Raw genomic sequence first — 12039 nt, 5'->3', positions numbered from 1 at the left:
TTTTTTTTAAATATCTTTTTATGAGTGGAAAGAGGTGAATATAACAGCAGTAAAAACAAACAACACTCCAGAATACAGTAGAATCCACGGTGAACAAAAACAAGCTTTGATCGAGCCAAGTACAAGATAGATCTTCTGAAACCACATACTGATCAAGGTGAAAGCACACTGTATGCTTTGGACTGCAAGAGAACCTTAGCCTTCTATCCAGAACAGACTAAAGCCAATGGGATGTTCACCCAGCTTTTTGTTTCTTTTGACCCCAACAGGATGGGGGCTACCATCAGTAAATCATTCCTATCCAATTGGCTTGCAGACTTCATCTCCTTTACTTATGCCCAGGCTGGGCTGACTGTAGAAGATCAAGTCATAGCTCACAGTGCCAGAGCCATGGCTGTGTCAGTAGCCCATTTGAAATCAGCCTTCATTAAGGAGATATGCAGGGTTGCAACATGGGCCTCTGTCCACATATTTATCTCTTAGTACTGTCGGGGATAGGGTTCTCGATGCAACAGCAGGTTTGGTCAAACAGTCCTTCAGAATTTATTTGGGATCTAGACTCCAACTCCATTCCCCTAGGCCCATTTGTTTTCAGATCCAGAATGTCGAAAAAAAAAGAAAGAAAGAAAGAAAAGAAAATTTATGTTTGTTAGATGAGTACAGTTCCAGGCCCTGCCTGTTGCAGGCCTGCTTTTCCCATTTTTTGTTTCTGACAGCCTGAGAGCTAGGGATTCCCATCAGTCAGAATCACTGCACCCTGCTTGTCCTTAAAGAAAATGAGGTTACCTGTAGCAGATGTTCTCTGAGGGTGCATATTCTGACTGCCCTGCCCTCCTTCTCTTGGCCTTGCATTCTATCAGCTATAGTATTTGATTAATCTGGTCCCATGTGGCGATAACAGGTGGGAAGGCACATGCATGCGCAATGAGGTACTCTCAAAGGCTTCAGGAATGGTTGCTGGGGAGCGATTCCTGCATTGGGCTCTGTTAAGTTGTATCACCAATCAGTCAGAATATACATAAGAATAGCCATACTGGGTCAGACTAGCCCAGTATCCTGTTTCCAAGAGTGGCCAAGCCAGGTAATAAGTACCTGGAAGAAACCCAGATAGTAGCAACATTCCATGCTACCAATCCCAGGACAAGCAGTGGCTTCCCCCATGTCTGTCTCAATAGCAGACTATGGACTTTTCCTCCAGGAACTTGTCCAACTCTTTTTTAAACCCAGATATTCTAACTGTTGTTACTATATCCTCCAGCAAAGAGTACCAGAGCTTAACTATTCGTTGAGTGAAAAAATATTTCCTCCTATTTGTTTTAAAAGTATTTCCATCCTGCTAACCTTGGAGAGCACCTGCTACAGGTGAGTGACTTTGCTTTCTATGCTGCAAATGTTGAAACTGCTTCTTCCATAAGAATGCATTGGGCTCTTTTTTGGGGAGCTTATTTCTCTGAAGTCTTCAATCAGATCTGATCAATTTTCAAATTCAGTGTGTCTTTTCACTGGTTTTACCCCATTCCAAATTTGGTCCCATTTTATTATAAAGATGGAGAGTTATTTTGCCCCCATATAGATAGACATTCTCAACCCCTTCTGTATAAATTCTTTCCAACAGTTGTAGGGTTGGAAGGAAAAAAGATAAGCAGGTAAGGGCCAGCAGCAGTCTCCACTTTCCACAGCAGCTGCAAAGTTAAAAAATAAAACAAGTTCACGAAAGGATCCAGTTTGGTGTCCTGACAAAAAGCACTCTTGTGGGAAACTGGTATTGATGTTTCAGACAAAGCCCGGCTCTGGGGAAAATTATCCTGGGATGCAGATCATGTGTCACACTTCTGCTGAAAGGCTATAAGAAGCAATGCCAAAGCCAGTATTCACAGGAGAAGCCAGATTTGATCCCAGGTCTCCTAAAACCCTCTAGCCCATTTCTTCAAACAGGAAGCCCCTCCACCCCTTATGCTTTGCTGTGAGCCACCTCCTTTCCCATTGCTTGTCAGTTTACCTTTTTCTAATACTTCCTATTCACCCTATATTTGCCTGCAATCTGCCCCTCACTTCTTGCCTGTCTGTCAACTGTCCAATGCTTGCATCTTGCCTTGCCCTATGGAATCCAAGCAGCATGCTTCCGGAAAACATGTCTTTCTCCTGAATCGACACAAACATTGTGTTTTTTTTTCTCTTTCTTTTTATCTACTTCCTTCTTTTCTTTTCATCTCTTTCTATCTTTCTGCTCTTCTGTAAATTTGTCGTAAGGTAAGGAAACTCTCACCAGGATTATCTTTTATTTGATCGTATTATGCAACTACATTTTGTCATCTGTGGGTGGAAGGAGGGAGGGAGGGGAAAAAGCATTATCAGATGACTTCAGGCCAGCAGGCCAGGTGTGCCAGTTCTGGTTTTGTAAGGTCCCTCCAATGCATCCTAGGAGTTGTAGTCCTGTTGTAGTTAGAGGTGATGGAATTAGAAGTTACAGAATTTAGTATGACAGTGGGGAAACAAATGAAAAATTTCTGAATTTATATATCCCTAATGACCTGAAGCCTTCATCTGTCTGAATATCATATTTTAATATTGAAAGAATTAATGGAGCTACAGCATGACCAGCCAGGAAGAACCAAGCTGTTGCACTGCTGAAGACATCCTGAATATGTAAAAATCAAAGTTGAAAACAAGCTAAGATATGTTCATGTGTGTGACAATAGTTTGCCAGTAATAATAGTACTGTACAGGTGGAGTGTTATGATGATCATTAGGTAGAATCATATGCCACGCTGCAATGGCCTCACTGATCCAGGAGCAGAAGCACAAGGTGTGTTTTGGTCTGGAGTGATTTGAGGGTGTGAAGATCCAGTTTAGTGTTAAAAAGATAAGTGGGTGTGGAGTGAATCACCCTGATATATTGTCTACAATTTAAAAGAAATGCAAGAGTGCTATGGAACAGTATGCCACTAGAGTTTACGAACACAAACCAACAGCGGAGACAAAAAATCAACATACAATGCCTTAAAATTTCAAATATTTATTGGCATCCAACACGGGTTGTGTTTCGGCCTCTAGACCTGCATCAGGAGTCTCAATAGGATGTATGTAATTAAAATGTTGTGAAGCTCAGTAAACAACAAAGAGAACCCGGCAGATTTCACTTAAATTACAACACAGCTGCCAGCTGCGTCATGAGTATTTTGTGAGATATTTGACAGTTCGTACATTACATCCACCGGGTTCTCTTTGTTGTTTAGCGAGCATCAATATGTTTTAATTCTATACATCCTATTGAGACTCCTGATACAGGCCTAGTGGCCGAAATACAGCCCGTGTCGAGTCTTGGATGCCATTAAATATTTGAATTTTTAGAGTATAATCTGTTGATTGTCTCCTTCACTGTGTTGGTTTGCTTGCTTGACTAGTTAGAGCATCACACCAAGGGTGTCAACCCTGTGGCCCACAGGCCATTACAGCCTCATCCAGCCCCCAGGAGTCTCAAAGTAGGGAAGGGTTCTGGAGCTTGTGTATACCACTGATTTGTGCCCACAAGTCCTGCAAGCTTCTTAAAAACCTGTGTGCTAACCCCATGATACATGAGATCAACATACAGAAAGTGCTTCCCTTTGGGTGTTTTTTTTTTTTTTAATCAATTTATTTATTTATTTTACAAGCTTGCAGTGGCAGATCAGGATAGCAGTCAAGTTTTTTTGTTGTTGTTTGTATTACATAAATGGCAGCATGAGAATCAGGATCTTGTAATTATACTGAAGGGGTCAGTGAAATGACAGCAGTAGTATCAGCTGCACTGAGACTCAGATGTAAGGGATGGCAATGTAAAGAAGCAGGGAAAACAAGTCAGAATGATTAGAGAAGAGAAGAAGTAGGATGCTTGGGGAAGGGGGCAGAAAAGAGGATGCTGGGTATACTGGAACAATGAGGAGGGTCTATTTTAAAAATGTAAAATTATTTATATAATTTAACATGGAAATACATGCATAAGCCCTGCCTCCTCAAACCTCCCCCAGTGTTGGCCCACTTAATGTATTTTTTTTCTAATGCAGCCTAACATCAAAATGAATTTCACAACCCTACTCTATAATACCAAGAAGGTGTTCTGGGTTCCATTCTTGGCTTATTCTTTTACTCCATGGGTTGACTAGGCTAGGAGTGCAATTGAAGTAATGAAAACAAGCCCCCCTAGAACAATAGTTCTCAAATGTAGGGAACCACTATCTAGTTAGGTTTTCATGATATTCATAATAAGTCTACTTGAAATAGGTTTGCATGTCTTCTACTTCCAATATATGCACAGCTCTCTCCTGTATATTCATTAGGAATATGCTGAAAACTCAACTGGCTAGTGGTTCCCCAGGACAGGTTTGAGAACCAGTGCCCTAGAGTGGTGCTTCTTAACCAGTGGCATAGCCAGACCTGAGATTTTGGGTGGGCCCAGAGCTAATATGGGTGGGCACGCACTGTCTATATAAGTATGAGCAGTGTCTCTTGGGATCCTACAAAATAATGCCTTAGAATTCACTTGATGATGGATTTCTAAGTAGTCTGCCCCAAAGCTGCCTTGCATCAGTATAACCACATACATACTTAATGGAAAAATTGATATTTTTAAATATAATTACATTATCCCACAATTGCTCCACTGCAAAATGTTATACACAAACTTGTGCAAAAACACACTCATATCCTTACTAAACCATAACAGCACTAATTCCAAGGACAGGATGAGCTACAACCTTATGCTTGAAAAGGCAGAACTGTAATTACACTAGGCTCTAAAACACCAATACACTACCTCGTGAAAAAAAAAAGCAAAACAAAAAGGGCTGCAAGTACTACACGCTATCAGAATACTGCACCTTGATCACACATGAACAACACATGACACAACGGACATGACACAAGGAACTAGAAATCAAAAAATATGAAGGCAAAATACTGAACTGGAAAGTTAACTCAAGAAGTCAGACTCAGCATGCAGCAATACCAGAAAAATTGAAACTTGCATGCAAAATATCACAGATGTACATTTCCAAAAGCTGACATATTCCAATTAATAAATTCTGGATAAAATACTTTTTTCTACCTTTGTTGTCTGATCTATTCGCTTTGGTCCCAGTGTCTTCTGTTTCATGCAGTGTCTTCTTTCCATCTGATATTTTTTCTCTCACCATGTCCACCATCCTCTTGTGTCCTTATGTGTCCTGTCTACCATCTGTAACCCTGTCCCTATCCTTCCTCAACTCAGCAGTTTCCCCTCCATCCATGTGCATCTACTTCCTCTGTCTTCCCTCCCCTCCATCCATGAGCATCTCCTTCCTTTGTTTTTCCTTCCCTCCATCCTTGTCCAACATTTTCCTCTCTTCCCTGCCCTCCACTCCATCCACGTCCAGCATTTCTCCTCTCTTCCCTCCCCTCCATCCATGCGCATCTCCTCCCTGATTTCTCTCCCCTCCCTCCCTCCCTCCATCCAGCAACTCTCCATTCTCCCCTGCCCTCTCCTCCATCCACCCATATCCAGCAAATGTCCTCTGTCCCCTGCCCCCTCCATTCATCCATCCATGTTCAGCAAGTCTCCTCTTTCCTTTCCCTTGCCCTCCCCTCCATCCATCCATATCCAGCAAATTTCCTCTCTCCTGCCCTCTCCTCTATCCACCCATATCCAGCAAATTTCCTCTCTCCCCTTTCCCCTCCAGCCATCCATGCCCAGCAATTCTCCTCTTTCCCCTGCCCTCCGCCATGTCCAGCAACTCTCCATTCCCCTGCCTTCTCCTCCATCCATCTTCAGCAAATTTCCTCTCTCCCCTGTCCCCTCTAGCAATCCCTGTTGTCCAGCAATTCTCCTCTCTCCCCTGTCCATCCTGTTTCTATCCATCCCCTTCCCCATTCTATCCAGCATCTCCCTCCCCCTCTCTCTCCCTTCACAGCATCTCCCATCTGTCTGTCTCAATAAAGAACGACAACGTGGATGCAGCTTGCAGCAGCTCACAGGTTTGCCTGCTTTGTTTAACTTGCCTGAACGGCGACAGCAGCGCGGGGGAGTGGAATAGATAGGCTGCTGGCTCACTTCCACTCCACTCCCCAAGTCGCAGCGGCGAACGGGCGGCCCTAAAAGCAGCAAGCAACCAGGCTCGTCGACTCCATCCTTCCTTTGCTTCCTGCCCTCTCTGCGTGCATCCCGCCTTCCCCTGATGTCATTTCCTTTCGAACGGGTGGGACGCTGAGAGGGCAGGAAGCGAAGGAAGGATAGAGTCGATGAGCCTGGCTGCTTGCTGCCTTTAGGGCCGCCCGTTCGCGCTGCGGGTAAGAAAAAAATAACATCAGAGCTGCGATTGGCTCGCAGACTAGGACTGGGTGGGCCCGGGCCCACCCAGGCCCACCCGTAGCTACGCCCCTGTTCTTAACCCTTTCATGGAGGCATACCTAGCCAGTTGGGTTTTCAAGATTACCACAATAAACATGCAAGAGAGAGATTTGCATATAGTGGAGAGTCTGCATGCCAGTCATTATCTTGCATATTCATTTTATAATTTAAAAACCTGACTGCTAGGTGGGCCTCTAGGAGAGGGTTGAGAAGCACTGCCTTAGTGATTTGATTGGGGTTCAAGGGCCATGACCTTGACACATTTGGGGGGTCAGTCAGTTGAGGTTTTTGCGTCTTGAGTGCCAGTTTGGACTTTAGTGCCACACAGTGACCATCGTGGGGTTCTAATGGTAAGCTCTCATTCTGAAGCAGCACTGTTCCCTAGGTCAGTGTTTCTCAACACAGTCCTTGAGACACACCCAGCTAGTCGGAGTTTCAGGATATCCACAATAAATATTAATGAGATAAATTTGCATATCAAGGAGGCAGTGTATTCAAATGTATCTCATTCAGTAGTGTCCCAATTAACTGATCTTCAGTTTTCCAACATTTTGAATTATTCAACGGTTGGTAATCTGGGCTCTTCCCCCTCCCTCTTGTCCGTATGTCAGTGTACCAGTGGCGTAGTTACAAGGGGCCTTGGAGGCCCAGGCCCCCCCACTCCAGCCTCAGGTCCCCCAAAACTGATGACCAGTCAAGTGCCTGGGTTTTGGGCACTACTGGCTGTCCTCCCACTCCTTGCTTCAGCCGTCTTGCCGTCTCCTGTTCTCAGTCTAACCGCCTTGGTCAGCTCTCTCCTACTCCCTTTCAGCTGTCTACAGCGCTGCCTTCTTCAATTTTATAGGCCGCAAGCAGTGTGAGTGAGGTAAGCACACTGCCTTCAGCAGCCCAGAAGCTTTGCCTCTGCTGCAATTTTCTGTCCTGCATAGGCGGGACGCTGCAACAGAGGGAGAGCTTCCGGGGCCACTGAAGGCAGTGTGCTTACCTCACTTACATTGCCGGCAGCAGTGCTGGGAGCCAAAACTAAGGGAGCGAGTAGGAGAGAGCTGACTAAGGTGATTAGATTGAGATGGCTGAAGGCCACGAAGTTAGTCTCCCTTTATATCATTCCCCGATACCCAAACAAAGCAAGCAAATCTATGAACATCTCTATCTACGTTGTCATTCTTTATTGTTGGTGGCTGGTGGCATTTTTATTTGATCTCACATATATTTTCAACATGCCAGCTTGTGCAGCATACGGATGTACACAGAGGGAGTATTGCTTTCATTGGTTAGAACAGTAATTAGTTCTAATCATAATCATTGTGTCATTTTGAGGGGCTGGTTATAGGAACTCACTGTATTCTGATGTTTTGACCTAGTACAGGGCCACCAAAACAGACATTATAAGTATCAGGTGCTTGGCATTCAGACTTACTATTTATAAGTACAGTTTAAAAAATGAATGAATTAGTTTGAGACCTGGGAGGACAGGACGAGCTGCTACCTTATGCATGGAAAGGCAGCACTATAATTACACAGGGCTCTAAAACACCAGTACACAACCTAGTGAAACAAAAAAACAAAAAGGGCTGCAAATACTACACGCTAGCAGAATACTGCACTTTGATCACACATGAAAAACACATGACACAACAGATATGAAGGCAAAATACTGAACTGGAAAGTTACTTCAAGAAGTCAGACTCAGCATGCAGCAATACTAGAAAAATTGAAACTTGCATACAAAATATCACAGATGCACATTTCCAAAAGCTGACATATTCCAATTAATAAATTCTGAATAAAAAAATGTTTTCTATCTTTGCTGTCTGAGCATTTAGTTTTTCTATTAGCTTTAGTCCCAGTGTCTTCTGTTTTATGCAGTGTCTTCTTTCCATTTGATATTTTTCTCTCACCGTGTCCACCATGCGTCCTGTCTACCATCTGTAACCCTGTCCCTATCTTTTCTCCAGTTTCAATATCTGCCCTCAAAGTGTTCCAATCCAGCCCTTAAATTCAGCAATTTTCCCTCCATCCATATCTGGCATTTCTCCTCACTCCTCTCCACCCATGTGCATCTACTTTCTCTGTCTTCCCTCCCTTCCATCCATGGCCAGCATTTCTCCTCTCTCCCTCCCACTCCATCCGTGTGCATCTCCTTCCTTTGTCTTTCCTTCCCTCCATCCTTGTCCAACATTTCTCCTCTCTTCCCTGCCCTCCACTCCATCCATGTCCAGCATTTCTCCTCCCTTCCCTCCATCCATGTGCATCCCCTTCCTGACTTCCCTCCCCTCCATCCATCCATCCATGTCCAACAACTCTCCATTCTCCCCTGCCCTCTCCTCCATCCATCCATATCCAGCAAATTTCCTCTCTCCCCTGCCCCCTGCCCTTCCATCCAAGGCCAGCAATTCTCCTCTCTCCCCTGCCCTCCCCTCCTCTCCAGTGATCTCTTCTCTCCCCCTGCCCTCCCCTTCTCTCCATGTCCAGCAATCTGTTCTTTTCCCCTGCCCTCCCCTCCTCTCCAGCGATCTCTTCTCTCCCCCTGCCCTCCCCTCCTTTCATCTCCATGTCCAGCGATCTGTTCTCTCGCCCTCCCCTCCCCTTCCAGCGATTCTCCCTGCCCTCCCTCAGCTCCCTGACAGCCCTCCTCTCCGTTCCTTCCTGCCCCCCCAAGCATTTAACCCTTTTACTGTCCATGGCAGCGACGTCAGTAAAGAAGAAGGCACTGCAGGCTCGCCTCCAGCTTCTCCCTTCCCTCTTCACACAGTATCCCACCCTCACGGAAACAGGAAATGCATCATCGCAGAAGGTGTGACACTGTGTGAAGAGGGAAGGGAGAAGCTGGAGCCGTAGGCAAGCCTGCAGTGCCTTCTTCCTCACTGACGTCGCTGCCACGGAAAGTAAAACGTGCGCGGAGGAACAGAGAGGAGGACAGCTGCCAGTCGGGGAGCTGAGTCAGGAGGGAAGGAGCCCTGCGCTTGTGGGGGCAGCAGGGGAAGGTCATGGTTGGGCCCCCAAGCCTCTTATACGGGGCGCCTATGTTACTAAAGCATTTTATATTTATTATAAAGCAAAGTTGAGGGATATGTGACACTGCAATAATTATTTTCCAGGATACTGTGATGTATGTTGAGAGGTTGACCAGACTCAAGTCTACTATAATAGCAAAGTTTAAGTTATGGGATAATGCATCTTCATTTTAAAATGTTAGTATTTCCAAGGTTTCCATAAGTATGCATATAATTAATGTTGATGCAGGACAGACTGTTTACTAGAAATCCATTATCAAGTACACTCTAAGGCATTATTTAGTACTATACCAAGCACTACTCACACCTATATGCCTAGTGACCCCCATGTCAACTCTGGACCCCCCCCCAAAATGTCAGGCCCAGCGATGCCCCTGCAATGCACCCCCATCTCATTCACCACATTTCTTCCGAAGAGTAGCAACCATGCCTCCTGGAATCTCCCCCCTCCCCCAAAGTGCCTTCTTCCCCATAACCACCCACCCAACAGTAGCATCCACATGTCCTGGCCCCTGCCCTACCAGAAGTCATGGCAGCCATTTTGAAAGCAGAGCCAGCTTGGGCAGGAGTGACTGGGGATTACTTTTGCTCCAACTTCACCGCTAGATCAATGGATGGGTGGGAGAGTAAGCACTTTGAGGGTGAGCTGGGACATACAGCTGCTACTGTTTGGGTTGGATGAGGTAGGAGATGCTTCGGGGGGGGGGGGGGGTTGCAGTTTCCGGGAGGCATGGATGCTACTGTTCATGGATGGGTATGAAGTGAATGTGGTGTTAGTGCTCCAACATGTCTGGATTATCCAACATTTTTGGTTATTGACAACCTGTTGGTCCCATTTATGTCAGATAATCAGGACTCTACTGTATATTCATTGTGGATATCCTGAAAACCCAACTGGCTGAGTATGAGTAGTATGAGTGTCTTAAGGACTAGGCTGAGAACCTCTGCTGTAGATCAGTTGGAATGAGTGCATAAAAATGAGTCCTTATTCTCTACTCTATTGAGGATAATGACCTGTGACTGTGTGATTTTTTTCCCCTTGAAGGGGAAAAATACATTCAGAAAGATTAATGAGGTGGGGTATGGGATCTGATTTAAGTGCTGTGAGACACTTTACATGGGAGAATTTTAAAAACAGAGAAATTGGTCTGAAAAGCTCAGGCTACCTGTGCCACATAAAGTGTTGATAAAGAATGAATGAGTGAGCCCTGGCAGGGGATTAAAGAGGAAGAGGGATCTTTTTCTAATTTTTAGGGATAAAGTGATACATTAAGGAATGTGATTCCAAGTGCCAGACCTTGCTGAGAAGATAGTTTGCATAGGACTGCTATGGAGATACTAAGCAGACTTAGCTATGCAGGATGTCCAAACTATCTGACTGCATCTCAAAACCAGGACACTACTGCAGGCAAAGGAATGGTGCTTAAAAATGGAAAAGTGATTTGCCTATATGTAGCTTTTTCATTTTATTATAAAAGCTGCAGAGTTCTTGATCTGAACCTGAGGTTGTTGGCTAGATCTTATTATGCCATTTAGGCATTGCATTAGTATAAAATAGGTACTGGAATTTACCTGTGTGTGTAAGAACCTGGTTACTGGTGGAAGCATGGTACTTTGGTGCTGTCTTGTAATTTGTGGGTGCTGCTCCTCACCTCCCATCTCTACAGCATCCTTCCTTTGAAACCCATATCATCAGTTTGGGTGTCCAGATGAGGTTGATAGGAATATATGTGTTGGTTCCAGGTCCTCTTCCCCTGTTTCATGTGTCCCAGAGTTTGTAAGAGTTTAGACTTGAATTTTATATAAGTGATGACATGTTTGCTATCATATGCAGAAAGTATAACTTTAGTTCTTCTGCTGGATCACTTATGCGCCACAGGTCTATAGAATATGTGTAGGAATACCTCTCACCCCCTTTTCTCTTCCTCTTCCTGCCCTTTATTATAGTATGATGGTGCTTAGCCTTTGACATTCACTATCATACAAAGGAGCATATGTCTCCTATGCTTAAGCTCAAATTTTAAAAACATGTGGCCCCTTCACCTTTTCAAGATGGCCCTCCCTCCACCTGCCTCTTCCTTCTTCCCTGCCACCTCACATCTCTCTTTATTCTTATTTCAGTAGAGGTATGAACTAGCCTCTCCCTGTCCTTCAGCGTTGAAGATACATGTGGTCTTGCTGTGGGAGCGACTCTGCCATGCCAGATTGCAGCTGTTACCAGTATGAGGGGACAAACAATTAAATATTTTGTCTTGTTTTGTCTCCCCTTTTTTTCCCCAAATGTAGCAGCTAAGAGTTTACTAAACAAGAAAGCTGATGGAGGCAAGGTAAGAAGACATTTTGATGTTTCACATCCTCATATCTCTTTTGTACCATCACAGGCTGGTGCAGATTGTAATTGATGGGTTAAGTGTAGAAAACAGAAGTCTGCCTGATGACAAGCTTTAACTGAACTAATGAAGAATCTTTGAAAGTGTCTTTGCTCTTGGCAGGTCAGGCTTTGAATGTCAGGGCTCAGATTTTGCATTGCACAGATCTTGGGCAAATGCTGCACATTAAGTTTTAAATTCCATGTGGAGCCAGAAGCTTTGGTAGCAACATTGCTGACTGGTCACTTGATGTGGCATTGATAAGCTTAGCCTGGAATAGGTGAACTACTGA

General features: G+C 44.6%; 1 protein-coding gene across 21 annotated transcripts in view; it reads left to right on the top strand.

Annotated features, from left to right (window-relative positions):
- CAMK2B (calcium/calmodulin dependent protein kinase II beta) overlaps positions 1–12039 on the top strand; it is a 453822-nt gene that overhangs the window by 358953 nt on the left and 82830 nt on the right. For 15 of the 21 annotated variants that reach the window (XM_030201732.1, XM_030201722.1, XM_030201730.1 and 12 more), the window contains one exon: positions 11665–11705. In XM_030201732.1, the coding sequence (XP_030057592.1) occupies positions 11665–11705 (41 nt within the window). The remainder of the gene's footprint in view (positions 1–11664; positions 11706–12039) is intronic. The other 6 variants (XM_030201729.1, XM_030201727.1, XM_030201734.1 and 3 more) reach the window with 1 other exon arrangement.

Source organism: Microcaecilia unicolor, chromosome 4, assembly GCF_901765095.1.
Source record: "Microcaecilia unicolor chromosome 4, aMicUni1.1, whole genome shotgun sequence".
NCBI classification, from domain to species: domain Eukaryota; kingdom Metazoa; phylum Chordata; class Amphibia; order Gymnophiona; family Siphonopidae; genus Microcaecilia; species Microcaecilia unicolor.
This window is presented reverse-complemented; position numbering and strand designations above follow the sequence as displayed.